General features: G+C 39.4%; 1 protein-coding gene across 2 annotated transcripts in view; it reads right to left on the bottom strand.

Annotated features, from left to right (window-relative positions):
* Positions 1 to 20,407, bottom strand: part of LOC117448259 (spondin-1-like) — a 141,852-nt gene that overhangs the window by 5,708 nt on the left and 115,737 nt on the right. For both annotated transcript variants that reach the window (XM_034085465.2, XM_034085464.2), the window contains exon 11: positions 9,157 to 9,339. In XM_034085465.2, the coding sequence (XP_033941356.1) occupies positions 9,157 to 9,339 (183 nt within the window). The remainder of the gene's footprint in view (positions 1 to 9,156; positions 9,340 to 20,407) is intronic.

Genomic DNA, 20,407 nt, shown 5'->3' on the forward strand with positions numbered 1-20,407 from the left:
GGAGCTGTGTTCTTGTGTGTGTGTTGTGTGTGTTTGTGTGTGTGTGTGTGTGTGTGTGTGTTTGTGGGTGTGGTGGTTGTGTGTGTGTGGTGTGTGTGTGTGTGTGTGTGTGTGTGTGTGTGTGTGTGTGTGTGTGTGTGTGTGTGTGTGTGTGCGCGTTGGAATGTCGTGAGTTGTTACTTGGAGTAAAAGAGCATCAAACTGAACACTTTGGAGAATTGAGAAAGAAAGCTGACAGAGATACTAAAGAGAAAGTTGACTGAGTGGTTTAAAACACATCAGCTTTGATACTTAAATGACCGTGAAGCTCTACACTTTGTTTCTGCATCTTAATGGAATGAAATTCATGAACGTACATGCCGCCATGTTGTCCCCATTATCTTTAACATAACGATGAAAAGCATGGTGCGTTCTCTTAGTCAAGGATAAGCCTAATCAAATCCTGATTTAAGCATCCTGGATCCTCAGCATTAACAGCTCATCCACATAATCTTATGTAGTAGTTACTGTATCCAATCACCAATGTTTACACTGTGTGATAAGGGATTTGTGTGTTGTGACGTATGCTGATGATGTAACCATAGTAACTTCAGCTGATTCCTCTGTAATCACTGAGCCGGCACCCATTTCACTTTCAGCTGTACCTTTTTTCAGTTCAACTGCAAGTTGTGTTATGGCTGCACAATTATAGTCCTGGTTTAAATATTCCCTCAATGACATGAATGGCACACATTCCAAAGTTTAAGACCAAATAAACAAAAAATGGTCTGAAACGGCTGAGCTGTAATCTGCTTGTTGTTTTCAGGGTTCGCTGATCACCCTCTTGTTGATGTAAACACCCCAACTCAAGTATTACAAAAGAAAATGCAATCCTTGTGATTTAATGCTTACAGTGTTTGTGTGATGAAATGCTTAAGCAGACTTTCAAACTGTCAGAACTATTCACTTTTTTTTTTAAATAATTCTTCTTTGTGGCCTAAACTATTAATTACCTAAAAACACAAGTAGGTTATAGAGTGTTACAAACGCAGAAGTTTAACTTAAAACAAAGTGCACATTTTTGTTTGAAATGTGTATCCTGTAATATTGAGAACAAGACAATGGGAGACATTGGTTAATCCTGACACCCTATGTTTTTATTGGCAGACAACAATTTCATTAAGAGGAGTATTGACTACGATCATAGATGTAATAAACAAGCTAAGCCACATCTGATTTGCATAAAGTGTTGTTAACAGGACTGATGCTGGGCTGCTGTTAGACGTTTAGCACATGCTAAGTGGTTTCTGCTTAAGATCATATAGTCACAACACAAGAGGACATGTATCACTCATGAAAAACAGAAGGTAAACAAAAGTCTGTCCCCTTGCTAAACTTGAGTACAGACCTAGTGTTAGAAACTTTAAAACCTGGAATGTCCTTTACTGCCTTCCCTTAAGCCTGTTCATTGTCTGTAATATGTTAAACAGTTGTAGGCAGTCATCCATAGGAATCCCGAACCCAATAAAATACCCAATATTAGCGGTGTGTGTGTCTGCCCAAGGACAATTTAAGGTAAAACCTAATAGAGGTGTCATACATAATAACCTAATAAAAGTAAATGTAACAACTACTACAGTGCAACAAAACAGGAAGATTACATGTGGTCTCTTAAACATAAGATCTCTAGCATCTAAAGCAATATTGGTAAATGATTTAATATCAGATTATAATATTGATATATTATAATAATATTATGTCTCACTGAAACTTGGTTGAGACATGAAGAATATGTCAGCATAAATGAGGCCACTCCACCCAGCCATATCAACACTCATATTGCTCGAGGCACGGGCCGAGGAGGTGGAGTTGCAGCAATCTTTGACTCAAGTTTACTTATCAATACTAAACCAAAATTAAATTATAGCTCCTTTGAAAGCCTTTAGTCTTACGCATCCGACCTGGAAAACTTTGCAGCCAATCTTATTTGTTACAGTGTATCGTGCACCAGGTCCTTATTCAGAATTCTTATCAGAATTCTCTGAGTTTTTATCAACTTTGGTTCTTAAAACAGACAAAGTAATTATCGTAGGTGACTTTAATATTCATGTTGACGATGATAAAAATAGCCTTACTGTTGCATTTAACTCTATATTAGATTCTGTTGGTTTCTGTCAGAGTGTAAATAAACCAACCCACTGCTATAATCACACTCTCGACCTTGTTCTGACTTATGGTATTGAAATTGAGCAACTATTGGTTGAACCGCATAATCCTGCTTTATCCGACCATTTCTTAGTAACTTTTGAAGTACTATTACGAGACTACAAAGCATTAGTCAAAAGCTCTGTTAGTGCTATAGCCACATTTAAGGAAGAGATTCCACCAATACTTAACTCGATAGCATGTCTGCATGTAGGGGAGGAAACTTATACAAAATGTACACCACCCCAAATTGATCATGTTGTTGATAGTGCTATAGATGCGCTGCGAATAAAATTAGACTCTGTTGCTCCTTTGAAAAAGAAGAAAATAAAACAACATAGATTAGCTCCATGGCATAATGCCGAAACCCGCAAAATAAAGCAAAAGTCTAGACAACTTCAAAGGATATGGCGTTCCACTAAACTTGAAGAATCTCGTTTAATTTGGCATATTACTCTCAATGAATATAAGAAAGCACTGCGTAAAGCGAGAGCAGCCTACTACTCTTCATTAATAGATGAGAATAAGAATAATGCAAGATTTCTTTTCAGCACTGTAGCCAGGCTGACAGAGAGCCACAGCTCCATTGAGCCTTCTATTCCCATAGCACTCAGTAGTAATGATTTTATGTGCTTTTTTAACGATAAAATTGTTACTCTTAGAAACAAAATGAATGACCTCTTGCCTTTGACCAGTATAGTGTTATCAACAGCTCCCGGAAACGTAAGTTCTAATATTACACTAGATAGTAAACTAGAATGCTTTTCAGCCATAAACCTTGAACAATTACATTCAATGATTCTCTCTTCTAAACCATCAACGTGCATGTTAGACCCAATTCCAACTAAGCTGTTGAAGGAAGTTTTTCCATTAATTAGCACTTCTTTATTAAATATTATGAATATGTCTTTATTATCAGGCTATGTTCCACAATCATTCAAAGTAGCAGTGATAAAACCGCTTCTTAAAAAGCACAACCTCGATCCAGAGGTTTTAGCCAACTATAGACCTATTTCTAATCTTCCGTTCCTCTCAAAGATTCTTGAGAAAGCGGTCGCAAAACAGTTGTGTGATTACTTAAAAAACAATGATTTATTTGTAGATTTTCAGTCTGGCTTTAGAACACATCATAGTACAGAGACAGCTCTGGTTAAAGTCACAAATGACATTCTAATAGCCTCAGACAAGGGACTTGTCTCTATTCTTGTTTTGCTCGATCTCAGTGCTGCATTTGATACTATCGACCATGATATCCTATTGCAAAGACTAGAGCACTTAGTTGGCATACAGGGAACTGCTTTAGGCTGGTTTAGGTCCTATCTATCTGAACGCTCTCAGTTTGTACGTGTTAACGATGAATCTTCCACGCAAACCAAAGTTAGCCATGGAGTGCCACAGGGCTCAGTGCTCGGACCTATTTTGTTCACATTATATATGCTTCCGTTAGGCAATATTATAAGGAATCATTCTGTAAACTTTCATTGTTATGCGGATGATACTCAACTATATTTATCAATCAAGCCTGATGAAATTAATCATCTAAATAAAATTCAAGACTGCCTTAAGGACTTAAAAACGTGGATGACCTTAAACTTTTTGATGTTAAACAGGACCAAAACTGAAGTTATTGTACTTGGCCCGAAGAATCTACGAAACAAATTATCTAAAGATATACTAACTATGGATGGCATTCATTTGGCCTCCAGTGAGACTGTAAGGAATCTTGGTGTTATATTTGATCAGGATTTATCCTTTAACGCCCACATAAAATCAATTTCAAGGACCGCCTACTTCCATCTAGGTAACATTGCAAAAATCAGGCATATCTTGCCTCAAAACGATGCAGAGAAACTAGTCCATGCATTTGTTACTTCTAGGCTGGATTATTGTAACTCTTTATTATCAGGGAGTACCAAGAAGTCAGTCAAGTCGCTTCAGCTGATTCAAAATGCTGCGGCTCGTGTACTAACCAGAGTAAGGAAAAGGGACCACATTACTCCTGTTCTGGCTGCCTTACACTGGCTCCCTATAGAACACAGGATAGAATTTAAAATTCTTCTTCTCGCCTACAAAGCCCTTAATGGGCAGGCGCCATCTTACCTTAAAGAACTCATTATACCCTACTGTCCTACTAGGGCATTGCGTTCCAAGAATGCAGGGTTGTTGGTTGTTCCTAGAATCTCTAAAAGTACAATGGGAGCCAGAGCCTTTTCTTATCAAGCTCCACATTTGTGGAATCAGCTTCCAGTTTGTGTTCGGGCGGCAGACACCCTATCCGTTTTTAAGAGTGCGCTTAAGACCTTCCTTTTTGATAAAGCTTATAGTTAGGGCTGATTAGATTCAGCCCCTAGTTTTGCTGATATAGGCTTAGTTTGTCGGGGGACATCTTACTTCTTCCTTCTCTCTGTCTATACCTGTGTACTCTCATGTTCCGATTAACCCAGCTTCCCCACATTTCTTTCTTTTTGGTGTCTATATACGCTGGGATCCGGAGTCATGGATGATCCTGCGGTCCTGTGTCCTGGATCGCGAGCGCTGGATCTTGAGTCGTGGCTGTGGTCCTGGATCATCGGTCCTGGATGGATATCCTCGTGGATTCATCTTCCTATTATACACACATGCATTTCCAAACATTTGGACTACCTATGTTGCAAATGTATTATCTTTTCAATTTACACACGGCATCTATTGCACGTCTGTCCGTCCTGGGAGAGGGATCCCTCCTCTGTTGCTCTCCCTGAGGTTTCTCCCATTTTTCCCTTTAAACTGGGTTTTCTTCGGAAGTTTTTCCTTGTACGATGTGAGGGTCTAAGGACAGAGGGTGTCGTATTGTCATACTGATATTCTGTACACACTGTGAAGACCACTGAGACAAATGTAACATTTGTGATATTGGGCTATATAAATAAACATTGATTGATTGATTGATTGATAGTTCTCGCCTGTGCTTGTCCTCTGAATCACTGTTTTGTTCATGTCAGTCTCATGTGTTGCAAACAATAGTGCCTCCAATTGTAAAATGGCTTCCTAAAGATGTTTCATTTCAGATATAGTTCCCTCTGCTGCAGGGATCATCTGCAATGGAAGGGTATTACAAGATTGGCCATTTTACAGTATGTTACTGTGCTATCATGTTAACAATTCCTAATTACCAAAAACCAAAAAGTTCAACCGAGGCCATTGGAAATGACAAACCAAAAAATTAGACATGATGAAATACCGATTGTAGTAGTTGCAGTTAAGCCAATTATTATATGGATAGGCTGCCATTGTCATAGACTACCAACATAAACATGGCTAAAGAGCAGTTCAAATGTTACTTATTAACCATATTATTTTTTTACCATTTTAATTCATTGTGCACTTTTTACTTGTAAAACGTAAGTGGGTTTTATGACTGTGAAGGCTGTTTGGTGAGGTAAGAGTAGTGTTAATTTCGTTGACTAAAACTATGACGAAATATGTTCGTCAACGACCTTTTTTTCCATGACGAAAACGAGACGATGACGAGACGGCACCGACGGCAGTAAACAATAACTGTAACGAAATCATCATGCAATATCGTTGACGAAAAGTGACGAGACGAAAATGTAGTTTACTAAAATAAAACTATGACAAAATCTCTCTTTACTTTCGTTGACGAAAAATGAGGAGACGAAATATTATCAAAGATAACGTTAAATCTCTGATAGTCAGTTTTTCTCCCAGCAGTTCCATTTCCGGTGCTGCGGCAGAGCAGCAGCTGTTTCTGTGCTGCGCGCGGCGGTACATTTGAATTACACCGGGCAGCGGCACAATATGGGTCTAACTCATGGTCTAACTAACCTTATTTAACAGAAAATAAAATGGCAACAACAGGGCTTGGAGCAGTGGTCGCACTCGCGTTAACCGAATACCCCCCGTCAGCGCGAGTGATTGATACATTGTGCACTCGACGGGTAATAATGGATTATGACGGAAATGTTACGATCCTGTCCGTCAAAATGACTGACAACGAAAAAGTCTAAAGCCACCACTGCTTGGGAGAAAGAAACGATGTGATATTTGGGCCCATTTTCGCTACAATGAGGCGGAGAAAAAAAGCGAATGCATTGTTTTATCAGAAGGGAAGCAATGTGGCCATAACACAGCTGGTAAAAACAACACAAACCTGACCAGATACTCTCTGCAAAGCTGCATTCTTAATCATTCAACCTGTGTTTTTCATCAAATAAGGACAAGATAATCTTATTTATTTATATACTAAAATGACAAATTATTGGTTTTGACTAGTTTGACTGAAATGTTCTATATAATCTGATGACTAAAAAAGACTCAACAGTTTTCATTGACAAAAAGTAGACTAAAATAATTAGTTTTCTTTGACTAAAATGTTCAGACTTTTAGTCGACTAAATCTTGACTAAAATGTTTAATGTTTTAGTCGACTAAAATAAGACTAAAATGCTCAGACTTTTAGTCGACTAAAACTTGACTAAATAAAAACAGGATGAAGGTGACTAAATATGACTAAAACTAAAAAGGAAATTTAACACAGGACTAAGACTAAAACTAAATAAAAAAATAGCTGACGAAATTAACACTAGGTAAGAATTCCCTTTTAGGACATGTTAAGTGGTAATAAAAGAGCAGTTACATTTAATGTAATGAGGTGAATAAAAAATTAGCTGTTCTCCAACTTTGGCTCTGTTTCTGGAAGTGCTTAGACAGAACCAGATAACTGTTATTTATTAACGGGCAAATTGCTGAGAATACTCGTGTCATTAACCTACTTTTTAGTTTAACTGTTTTCTCAAACTGTGTCATGTCTGGTTTTACTTCCTGTCTGTGTGTGTTTTCCAGCCTGTTTTGATTGTCTTATTAGTTTAACCTGTTTCCCATTAGCCCTAAAACCACCTGACCTTCTGTAAACCTGCACTTTATCCCCTCATTAGTTGTATCTAGATCAGTGGTTCTCAACCTTCTTACACCAAGTACCACCTGAGAAAATAGTTGGCTCTCCAAGTACCACCATATGACCAATGTTAAAATACAGTCTATGCACAGTTCATGCAGGACTCGGAGGCACATCTCTCTCTCTGCCATTTCTGTGGTGGCAAATTAAAAAAGAAAAGAAAAAAGATAAGAAAAAAGATAACAATTAAGGACAAGTGTGTGCTTTTTCAGCTTTTGACCACGGTCACAGCCTTCTCTCCATTCTTTGAGCAAAGGCCTTCTTCCTGAGTCACTTCTCTCCTCCATCACAGTGGCTGTGCATATCACTGTTGTGTCGCTGGCGGAGCCTGCGCTTGTGCTCGGTTGATGACTGTCCTCCTCCTCATTCACTTGTTCACTTTCGCTGGTAATATTCTCCTCTGTACCTCTCTTCCGAATACCTCCTGTTTTGAGCCACGTTTTTAACATCATTCAGCTTTCTTCTTTCTTTAGCTTTCTTGCAACGTTCGCTAATCGTTCGCGGGTAGTAGGTCGTAATTAGCAACGCCAGAAATACATTTAAAAAATGCTTTCGTTTCTAAATCTAAAAACAACAATAGCCTACTAGAACTAATTTAAACCATAGTTTCAATTACCTCAAGCTTATTTTCATACGTTGTAGTATTTTGACAGTATGATTTATTTTTTAATTAATGTTATTCAATAAAGCCTCAACTGATGTCACTTGTCCCTATAGCCTGTTTTAAATTGAAGTTGACTGAGGTCCTTACCACCAGCTGCTCTGTCCCAAATGTGCACATTGTAGTGACTGCTTTTCGTCTTTTTGTTTACTTAGTTGTGTTTCCTGTATTTTATATGTCTGTACTATGTGTAAAGGTTAAAGGTGGGGTAGGTAAGTTTGAGAAACCGGCTCGAGATATACTTTTTGTTATATTCCATGGAATGCTCTTAACATCCCGATAGCAATGAATATCTGAAGTGCTTTGACAAAAATCCATAAAAAATGTCATCTGTAGAAGCCGTAGTACTGTAAAAAGCACGACCAATCATCTGAGCCGGCCCGGCTAAAATAACTGGATGGCCTACCTTCCTGTCAGCCTTCCATCTGTGCACAAACTTATCTCGTGCCCTCACCTTTAATGAAGGTGTTTGCTGTTAAGTGCTCCTGTCTTCAGCATTTTGATCCACCCTGCTCCACTTACAGTTGGTTATTTTCCAAATCACTCTAATTTAAATCTTGATGATTCTACAAGCAAACATCATCCACACTACAAAAGCAGCATAACCCTTACAGTCGCACCCACATGTGGTCCCCTCCAGGTTGAAGGCCAGCCGGCAGACAGCCTGATTAGTAAGCTGGCCGGCTCTGTTGTGATCGGTTTATTTCATTTCAAACCTTTATTTATACAGATAAATCCCATTGAGATCATTGATCTCTTTTTCAAGGGAGACCTGCTCAAGTAGTTCCACATGAAACATAAAAACATAAATAGAACTACAAAAGGACATCATACAGCATCATTTACATAATTATCCACATAAACAGGTACCAATAGCTTCCGATTGACTATGGACTAGCATCCAAAAATAAACGCTAAGATTCACTGAAATATCGTTGTCAATGTTTATGCCATGGTTAACACAGTATGTTTCCCTCACACACAGTAGTTGCTTGAACTTCAATAAGGTGTCACTGCACTACTATCAATAGCTTTTCAAGTACATCTACATTCTCTCCTGGCAGATATGATAAGACCAGCTGAGTTAAACTGCGGCAGTATCCATCAGTGCTTTAAATAAACCATTGCAGCTTGTTTCCTAAGGACCAAAGACTTGTTGAGCAAAGGGAAATACATCTCAGCAGGGACCCTCACCGACCTGCTGAGGCCCTTATAGATGGTTCCATCTGTTCATTACAATTACAGTACAGTGCCTAGCTTAGGGACAACCTTACCTACATTTTTCACAACTGTGGTCCCCCACATCCCAACCCAATTCTCATAAATCTTCTGTATTGTATGTCTGTGTGGGATTTTACCCTCCATACTGCATCCCGGGCCCATGCAGGGCTGGAAATCTTGAGTGTGGGGACACGGCACAGAGAGGTCCAGCTGGGCCTTCAGCATCCTCTGCCTCATCCTGCGGCCTTTTTCACACGTGGCGCTGCTACAGGCCGACCAGGGAGACCAGGCTGAGTAGACACATGTCTCTGGTGTGTCATCTGAGAGAGAAACACAAAGGGGTGTTAAGTGAATGCAGGAGATGCCAAAGAAAAAAGGCTTTTTAGTTTTTCCGTTCAAATCTTGTGCCCATTCATTGATTGTGATGCTTTATATTTTTTAAGTAATGGAGCATAATCAATTTTCTTCAGTAGAAATATATTTAGGAGATGTTAAGATATGTACAGTGATGTGCCTGCCCTTGCTATTCAAAATGTACACTAAAGGACAGCAGTGTTTGCAGATATCAATTTGACTACAATCTTACTTTACACCTCACACGAAAAGTTGAGTCAACATTTGCAACATAATGTAGTTTCAAAGATTCTAAGGCTTTATTGTCATTTGCAAAATATGGACTGCACAGTTGTTGGCAATACAAAAGGGGCTCTGTTATGCTAATTGTTAGGTTCATATATGTATTTTGTGCTTCTACTATGACACGTTTACATGTTTTAATGTTCAGAAAGGTCTTTATTTTTCTCATACTGCCTGTGCTGCTAAACCTCTTTCCACCCTCTGTCTGAAACCAGAGCCCAATCTTGGTCAACCACTTAGCGATGTCAGAAATGTCCGGGCCCTTAGCCTATCACGTACAATATGTTGGATGCACAAGTGTCACATAGTGATGTCATTATGTTACGGAAGTTAGCAAAGTAGTCCAATGGAGGCGTTTCAGGAAGGGGGGGGGGGGGTGGAGGGGACGATGGGGGTGGGAGTATGTTGGAGAGAAACTCCGTCTGGAGGGAACCCAGGGATTTTAGCCTTTGCAGACCATTTACATCCACAACAACCTATATAACACACTACAGGGAAGGGAAGACCCGAAAGCATTTCAAGGCCTCTTTCCGGCCCAGGCTAGATCCTCCACAGATCATATGGTTGTCAATACCATTTAGAATCTGCTCAGGAAAGTTTTGTTTCATTTTCATCCCACTACAACAGCTGAACTGATTTGTCACAGTTAGAAGAGGGGGGAGAAGATTAGGCTGACATTTATTATTTCACAACTTGTCCAAAGGTGATTACTGCAAGTACTGGACCATTAGGAGCCACAGAGTGACATCTGAGAGGGAGAGAACGGATGGAGTGTGAGCGAAAGAGAGGATTTGTGAACGTCTCGCCCAATTATCAGAGCGAACAGAGCTACGAGAAGTAGCAGGGGGACTGGCTTCAATTAAAAATGCTCTCTCGGGTTCAGAGAGGCTGAGATAATGAGGGGAGAGGCGAGAGAGAAGAGAGCATCAAGCCTCAGGGACAAACCTGAGTGGGTCCAATTCTCTGGGATAACGTGTGCTGACAGAGGAGAATGAGGGAACAAAGGAGCTGGAGAAGCAGATATGAAGGTAAGAGGGGAGTTGATGTGTAAGTGAGAGCAGTGAAGCTCCGGCAGACTTTGGGGACCCGTTTCGTCTCCGTGGTGTCATCTCATACAGAGAAGAGGGGAAACGAGCGTACAGGTAGAGTCAGAGGAGGGAGAGAAGCACATGGTCTATGACTGACTGAGGAAGACGTGTGTTAGGCGGCAGGAGATTTTTGTTAAAATTGTGCAGTGTGGGTAAAATCCTGCATTCTGCCCTTGCAAGGCCACTTAAAATAGCCACAAAGCGGCCAGTCCCAACACGTCATGCACTGTTTGTACTGTTAGCCCCTCTGTGGTTTAAAAAGGACGGAAGGGACAGCTCATCCAGGGCTCGCAATTAACGATGTCCCGATGTCCCGGGGACCATAACAATTCCTACTGGGACACAAATCTATTTTGTCTGGGACTATTTCGGGACAGTGAAAACAAAATTAAAAGTAAACTTCAAAATGGGTGTTATTTGCAAAGTCATTGGGCTGTCAAATCATAGAATGCATTCTACGTCATCCACTCTGCTGCTGACTGCTGCTAGACTCGCGCTAATGCAATGCTCACGACAGTTAAAAACAGAAGAAAGAAATGCTGAGGTGGTTGAATAAACAGCCCCCTGTTGCAAGCCCCAATTCTGCCGACTCCCGAAACGAAAACATCCCAAGTCCTGGTCATGATGCATCGTCTTCCACTGTGGTAAATTAGTTGTCTTCAGTGCCAATGTTAGCTAGCGCTAGCATTAGCTAGCGCTAACTAACGCTAGCAACTGAAGTGTGCCTTACAATGCATACAAACGTCCTAAAATGCGGTGTCATGTTCTTTTGAAGTTTGTGAAAATGATGTGAAATACAGTTGATCAGAATAAGAGGTGTAGCCTATCATTTTTGTATTTTCTTTGTCAGCCAGTCAGTGACCCGGCTAGAATCTTTAGCTGCAAAAACGTAAGGCATTTAGCTAATCATTTAGCTTTTCATCTTTTTTTAGTGTTTTACTTTTTTTTGGTCAAGAACGTCAGTCAGATTGGGTGACGATTAGAAAGGGGGTCGCAAGGTAATTTTAGTTTGTCAATCAACTCTGGTATGAGAATAATGTGTCATGTTAAGAGAGAGTAATGATCCAGTTGTTTTTTGGGGGGGGGGTGGGTGAGTGGGTGAGAGCAAGATGATTGACATTCATGAATGAAGATAGAAGATCAATTTATATTCCTATAGTACTACTGACGACTTGTGAGGATAACTTGTAATTAGAACTGAGAACAGATACATTTATTAAACTGTATTATGGAACTTCTGTTTTTTTATTTTCATTCATACCACTTGTATTGCCAGATAGAGGGTTCCGATCATAAAACACAGAGACCATACAGCCATACCATATTGAATTGAAAAATACAAATCAGAATTCTTCAATGTTGACATGACAATGATACATTAGTCTGGATATTGAGAAACAATAGAAAAACATGTCTTAAAACAACTCTCTTCCCTTCTACTCTAGGAGAGGCAACAGATCAGACTAATATTCATATGTTTAAAAGAATAAGTATTTTAAACTTACATGGTGGACCAGAGTCTATGGTGTGATGATTAAGTGACAAAAAACTATCAAATTATATGTATTCTGTATAATTGGGGGGGCGACGATACAAATTTAAATTTGGGACACTGCTGGTTATCTCCGGGACAATACAAAGTAGAATTCGGGACAGTTGTGGGACACTGAGGAAAAAAGTTAATTTCGAGCCCTGAGCTCATCTTGTAACTATAATGTCACAGCAGTGATCAGAAGTGTGTGTTGAAATGTGTTCTATCTTTCCAAAAAGGGACACCGATGCACACACTTTGACACGCACTTGTTATTACTGAAATATGTAGTACTATCATTTTGTAATTTAGTGGCCTACAGTATAGGCCACTATACTGTAGGCCGTTTTTTCCTTCATTTAGAACGTTTATGCGAGTTAAGTTCCCGTTTCTATTCATCATTTTGTTGGAAAGTCACATTGGAATAGACTGCTAAAGTGGTTGACGTGCAAATGCATTTCAACGGCAAAAAACACTAAGAATCTATTACGAGAAACGCACTTCTTTTTCAAAAACGATGCAAATATGAAAACAAACATGTGCCAAAACACATGCAAATGAAGACACATCTTCATTAACGATGACCAAACATGCGCAGCTTTTACTGAAAGCGCTGCATAAACGAACATGCTGTAAATACAGAGCAAGAGGCTCAAAATACAATGGAAACAGGGACACTAAAAAGTGATGCGCACAGCTGGGGCCAGACTGTTATTGACGTTTGGGGCTTATAAAAGTGGGCAAACGTCCCTGGAAATGTACGTAAAATGTACGTTTTATTGACTTTTTTAATCAATGTGATCACATGATTCCTTCTGAAATGATTGTGGATCTGCTGTAAACGAGCAAGCTAATGTAGCTTAGCTAGACATTTGAAATATACTGACAAAGTACTTACATTAATGGAACAGATTAACTGTTATTAACCATAGTTATTTACTTTTAACGTCTTTTTTCTAACTAAAAGTAAAGACAATTATTTCTTCTGCATCTTTGTTGTTTGAGGCAAGGGTGTCGGAAGCGGGGGGGCCAGGGGGCCATTGCCCCCCCCACTTTTCAGCCCTGCCCCACATTTTCGCAGCAGCAGATGCCGCGTAAAACTGTACACATCCCGTTTCAATAATTCCCCTCTACTCTAAAGTCACATCTAAAACGCGATCTGATCTAGCTGTGTATATTTTGTTATTTTTGATTGTTATATTCAATCTCACGAGCTACAGGCATGTTTGAAGCTTGTAAAGGGAAGATGACAGCTCTCACTGGCCACTCTGCTGTTCCTCAGCGCCGCTCCCCCTCCCTCCCGCTGAAATTATGAATGTAAGGTGTATAGTAATCATAGATAACACGGCAGGGTCCGTTACAGTTTGTTTTTATCTGATTTCAAATAAGCAAAGTTTTGGCTTTCAGAATATTAAACTTGTTTCGGCAAATTCAGATGATAAATACAACTTTGAAGCTTGTAACGGCATAATTACAAGCAGAGAACGGAGTAACTTAACGTCACAGCAGGCATAACAACAGCCGGTGTTTCCTGTGAGTGCAGTAATCCAAACGAAAATATCTTCCCTCCATAGTATTTTGATCATTTGCTCCGCTAATAATCAATCAGATCGATGGATTCCAGAGAAGAGAAAACTTTAAAGGCCTTTTTCTCAAAATGATGACTCTGTAACAGTCATTATATAATGTGACATATTTTGCTTAATATTTGGAGTACAAAAACAATCCTGATATCATTAGAAAGCTAGGAATCACAATGTGTCTTCGGGTCAATGCGACTGATTTTGATGGAGCAGGTCACTTTGCATTAGGTAAAATAAAGCAGGCAGACATAACAGGAAGAATATGTAGGCCTACATTTTAACCCAATCAAATAGGACATTGTCACACCATTCAAATGTATCCATGTAAATTACAACCAATAGAAAAGCTTAGATTTGTTTATTTGTTACGTTGTTTACTTTATTTGTTACGTTGTTCTGTGTGTGTCAGCCGTTAACCTAGAGATAGAAATAATATATACACTTGCAAACATGTCAGAAGAACCAGCGCAGAAGAAAACTAAATACAGTCAATCTAAACTTAAATTTAACAACTGGAAGGTCACATCCCACATCCACATCTCCGGAGCCTGGACCTTCTTCAAACAGCGAAGCCAGATGAACCCAAAAGCAGCCAAAAGCCTTTTTTTAATTTTCACAAATAGAATTAAGGTTTTCACAAATCTAAAATCGTGTTATAAAGAATCTTTAGAGTCTCTGGGATAATCCAGTCCAAATAAATCGGCTATGCAGCGATTTCAGAGGTTCAAACATAGAGGATTGTTCGCTCAGTGCTGTCAATCCCCTTAACTGCCGAATCGGATGCTCTGAATCGGAAGCCAACTTCAGCGTCGTAAGCAGCAGCTCTGCGGCCGCAGAAACTGTCAAAACCACCGCCGCCGTTGTTGAACCGAAACAGGCTGGTTCAGACTGAATGGAGGTTTGTTGTCGGGACATTGAGGCGGGTAAAGCTGTACAGCTAACTATCGGAAAAAAGGAGACCGCTAGTAGATTATTTGGGCAAAGAGAAGGTACTTCAACGCAGAATGGTACAAAAACAGAGAGTGGTTAATTCTTTGCAAAGCCATTCAACGATACTGATACATTGCGATGTTAACAACCTCATGATAATCTCATATTTTTTTTAACTTAGGATCATACCTGTGTTTAGTCTAGAAAAAGGTAATTGTGTGCATTTTATTATAAAGTTGTGTATATTTACAGACTGTTGCAAAAACTAAGAAGTTTATAAACATCAGGTTTAAAACTAAAAGAGCTTTACAAAAAAGTAACAGAATTAAAGATGTTTGGAGTTGTATTTGAGTTATTCATTTATATTTTTTGTCAAAGAGATGCTGATTTGAAACCGTTGTTACATACAGTTACGGCATTTCCTGTTTGTGCCGGAGAGAGGGGAGGCCATCCCAAAGCTTGCTGCTGTATTTACTCCCTCCATCTGACAGGAGGGAGTCTCATGTGTCACTCCATGCAACACACTCTCACTCCCTAAGCGTCCAGGAGCGACGTTTGGTCAGTGTCCGTGGCGTCCAATTGTGACGCTCCTAGGCTCCTTCAGCATCATAAAGGGACACAAATAGCTTTCAACTGATTGCAATGTATTCCCATCTGCGTCGGGATTTGACGCTCATTGAAGCACGGCATTCGTTTGTGTCGGCTGCCCTTAAAGGCAATGTGAGCGTCCATTCTCATTGGATAACGGAGAATTGTACACCCGGAGGTAAGTACTCCTCTTACTGTCGATTGATTTTACAGTGATATCTGCACTACTCATCGACTAAAAAACACTAGATTATCCTTGTTAATTACACAACATTGATTGGTTTAAATTGTGTGCAATGCTTTTGTATTTTTCCCCTTCGATTCGGAGAAACAAATATTTTTTCTGAGTAAAGGATGGCAGAAGACACTACACTACCCAGAATCCCCAGCTATCGTTTGGACTACACCATGTGCTCTGTTTGACAAACCCCGTTTTTTTTCACCATTCATTCCAATGGCTGGCGTCTATGTCACGTGATCTTCAAATTTCTCCCTGCAGAAAAAGAAAACATGGCCGAACTTCGTTTTATTCTCGGTGGAAAATGCCTATTTTAAAGTTAGTCTGGCCATTAAAATACGTTTTGATGTAATTTGATGCGAGAAATATTAGTTGTTATTTCAGATTATGTGTGCAGTGGATGTACATGATCTTTAGTTTGCTAGTTATTACGAAGATTACTTCAGGAAATCGCGACGTTTTCATTGTTACCAAGGTGGTTGCTAGGGACGCTGCTATCGATATTATTTCTGTTATGTTGTGTAACTGTTTAATGGTGTTATCTTTATTGCTACCCCGTCAATGTATAGTGTTGGTCCACAGCCTAAACATATTAGTTTAACAAAATCCGCATCTAAAGATAGCCTACGTTATTTTCTCCTGTACAATTCCAGTCTCACATCTCACAGCACATCGTCATTAACAAATACCGGAAACAGACCGAAAACATTTAAAAAAATAATAATAATACTTTATTCCGAGTGTGCTTGCTTTTCTCTTTGAAAGTCATCACATAACGGCATTGTAATACACGGTTCGGCTGCATTAAATATTACATATCTGCCGTAGTTCTGTATTTATAGAGCCCTGATAAGAAGACTTCTAGACAAACATGAGGAACTGAAAACGTGACGTGGATCATAAATATATCAGCCATTAAACAACATCTTACATTTATTTTCACACAATGCGTCTCCTTTCAGTATCAACACTAATTCGGCTCACTTTTATATTTGATCCAATTGGTAGATAGGCTGTATTTACACTATAAAGGTGCACAGCTGATATAAAGGGACACCTGGTGGTTAAAGCATGTTATTGAATTTAATTATTTTTATTATTAGATATTAATAGGATCCCTATAAAGCAGGGGTATTCAACTAAAATTCAACGAGGTCCAGTTAGAGAAAAGCTCCCCATGCAAAGGTCCGGAACATCAAAATGTCTAACTTGCTTCATGAATTAGTGATATATATTGAAGTGACCTGTAGCTTTATCAACGTCTGCATAATCAACAACTGACTGCCAATCAAATACAGAAAGTACAATTCAAAAACAACAATATTTAACATTAAATACTGTGGATATGTGTAATGTTCCTCTCGGGCTGCATTTACAAATAAAATAGAGAAAATAAATAAAATAGCTTTTGAAAAGATTTGCATCTTAAAAGTGCTTAATTTTAGATCAATAAAATAAAGTGTAGCAGCAGCTTGAGTGTCCCTTTTTCTTTGTTAACCGTTTCACATCATGACTTAACAGTTTCAGCCGATTATAGAACAATATCAGTCTTTACCACATCATAAACAATTGAACAGATCCTAAGTTTCTCTTTCTTTCCCTCTTATATTGCAGTCCATCACTCACTTTTTTTAAATTCAGTGTTTGAATTGAGCTTGTCCTGCCAGGAGTTTGTAAATCTGGGCTGACATGGAGTCAAGTTGTACTTTTTACAGTATTACGGCTTCTACAGATGACATTTTTTTATGGATTTTTTTGTCAAAGCACTTAAGCTATTCATTGCTATCGGGATGTTAAGAGCATTCCATGGAATATAACAAAAAGTGTATCTCGAGCCGGTTTCTGAAACTTACCTACCCCACCTTTAAGTTCAAAATCAAGGGTTTTTATTATTATTTACAGCAGGGGTGGGGAACCTTTTTCCCTTCAATTTTTACAACATCCTCCGAGGGTCGTACAAATTATTGAACTCAACCTTTGCTTAAAATATTGAAGTTAAAAGCATCAATCTGGTACACTTTGAGAGCAACATTAAGAGATCTATGGATACATCTCTCAACATCCATATGAAACAGAACTGTAAGCATATTTTTCTTTTTGGATATTTTACAAATCACTCGCCTTTTAAACTTTTTTGTTACTGTCATATAGTATTTTATACCAGTTTTTCATTTAGTCTCATTAATAACTATAATAATCATATCAAGGTGTGCCTTAACCTCACTGAGCTGAGGATATTTGAGCCTCTCAGGAGATAGCTCTCTTCCACCTGGTTGTCGAAAATCTCTTTAAATTCGTTAGCATAGCTAGCTAACCAGATGCTAATAACAACAGATCGCCACTGTGTTTACAACTAAAGACACAGCCACGCAAACACTGCGGCATGTGTACGGCTCCTTATGGATTATTATCCTTATATGCAATATTTTAAGGGCTGGAGCGGCGTTCCGGTGCTCAGCACTCCTTTCAGACGAGACATATACCACGTGAAGACACCGAAGACACGTTACGCTCGTGTTGTGTTCAAGGAACCTGTCCTTGACCAGGAAAAACAGGTACTCGCTTGTTTAATTATTTTTGCGGTCTAGATTTCTTCTTCTTTTTTGAAGTGAGAAGTTGTCCGTCTGTCGGACTGACTCCCTCCCCCCCCACCCCCAAAACGAAAACTCTTCGGTTCTCCACGAATTACTCAAGTCACCCAAATCAGCGTTAAAAAAGCGGGAGGCGCCGAAAAATCCCCTATTAATTTATTGATTATAGCTCGGGTCCGTATAGGTCGGCGTTTGGGTCCGGATCCGGACCGTGTTCCGCCTGTTGCCGACCTCTGCTATAAAGTATATTCATTACTCGTTATTCTCTACTAATAGTTAATTAAAGACTGTATATAATGACTATTTTGCACATCCCTTTCAAGATTTCAAGATTTTCTAAGGTTTATTGACATATCATATAGGCCTACACAACTGTGGTGTAGTTCTGCACTGAACGAACGCGGTGGACCCGTTCAAATCCAGTTTTGGACAGTCTGCCGTGGTTCCATCCCATTTCAAGTGCTGTTCGAGAATCGGCTTAACCATCGGAGCACACTCTCCAATCACAGAGCTTGAGGACTATCACGGGGTTTGTCAAACAGAGCACATGGTGTAGTCCAAACGATAGCTGGGGATTCTGGGTAGTGTAGTGTCTTCTGCCATCCTTTACTCAGAACAAATATTTGTTTCTCCGAATCGAAGGGGAAAAATACAAAAGCATTGCACACAATTTAAACCAATCAATGTTGTGTAATTAACAAGGATAATCTGGTGTGTTTTAGTCGATGAGTAGTGCAGATATCACTGTAAAATCAATCGACAGTAAGGGGAATACTTACTTCCGGGTGTATAATTCTCTGTTATCCAATGGGAATGGACGCTCACATTGCCTTTAACGGCAGCCGACTCAAACGAATGCTGTGCTTCTATGAGCGTCAAATCCCGACGCAGATGGGAATACATTGCAATCAGTTGAAAGCTATTTGCGTCCCTTTCTGACGCTGAAGGAGCCTAGGAGCGTCACAATTGGACGCCACGGACACTGACCAAACGTCGCTCCTGGACGCTTAGGGAGTGAGAGTGTGTTGGGGTCGGGTGTAGGGCGTGGTTTGGAATTAGGCCATACACACACACTTTTTTTGGCCCCCCTCTTCTAAAATGAATCCGGTGCGCCTGGTTTGAGGTGCAACGATACAGCAGCTTTTAGGCATGGTAAAAAGTTTTGTTTCCTCATGGCGCCAATTCTTTTGATTCTTCTGTTTTGACTGGAAAGTGGGGGGGCCGTCATTTTGCCAGGCAGTGACGTAGCGCTGCTGTCATATATAGTATGTCAAAAGTTAAACACATGCACGACTAAAGCTCAACAATAACAAGTCAGTACACATACAGTAATGAACTGTAAAGTAGAGGTTGTGATTCTAAAAATCAATTTTTCTCACCCAAAGTGCTTTGACATTTCTGAAAATGTTAATAAAATGCAATCTGATCGCTTTTTAAGGGAATGTAATTTGAAGAAAGCAGTCTGGTTTTAACACCCTTTAAATAAACCCCTCCATTCAATGTGATTAACAAGCTTATTTCCATCTGGCAACCTTCCAGTCCCAAGCAACCTTTAAGCTCTATTACACTAGCCTAGAACATAATAGTGCATGCAGCTCAGCTCATAATAATGGTGGGGAATAATATAGTAATTATTATTTGTCAACATTAGTGTGAAGGATTTTCTTCATTTATTCATAATGCTTTATTAGGGTTAGAATCATTGTTTATTTTTATTGTGTTTTTTAGAATCATTGTTTAACTCCTGTTTGCCTACAATAATTATGCTCACGGGATTAGCCTAGTGTCTTTAATCAAGTAGTTGATTCAAGGTTAGCTGTGAACAACGAACATTCGTTTAGTATCCTTCAGAAACCACCATGGTATACATTTGAATATTCACTTTTATATTCGTGTAGAGCATTAAACTTTGGATTCATGATTGCTAAACTATGCCTAGCACAGAAAAGAAAAACAGCAGCAGACGGAAAGAGGTTAAAAGAAAGAGTGCTGGGCGTCAAATCATTAATCAGAAGAAGACGGACAGGAAGTAAACATGTACAGGAACTAATCAGAAGAAGACATACAGGAAGTAAACACATACAGGAACTAATCAGAAGAAGACATACAGGAAGTAAACACGTACAGGAACTAATCAGAAGAAGACAGACAGGAAGTAAACACGTACAGGAACTAATCAGAAGAAGACAGACAGGAAGTAAAC

This window comes from Pseudochaenichthys georgianus, chromosome 6 (genome assembly GCF_902827115.2).
Source record: "Pseudochaenichthys georgianus chromosome 6, fPseGeo1.2, whole genome shotgun sequence".
NCBI classification, from domain to species: domain Eukaryota; kingdom Metazoa; phylum Chordata; class Actinopteri; order Perciformes; family Channichthyidae; genus Pseudochaenichthys; species Pseudochaenichthys georgianus.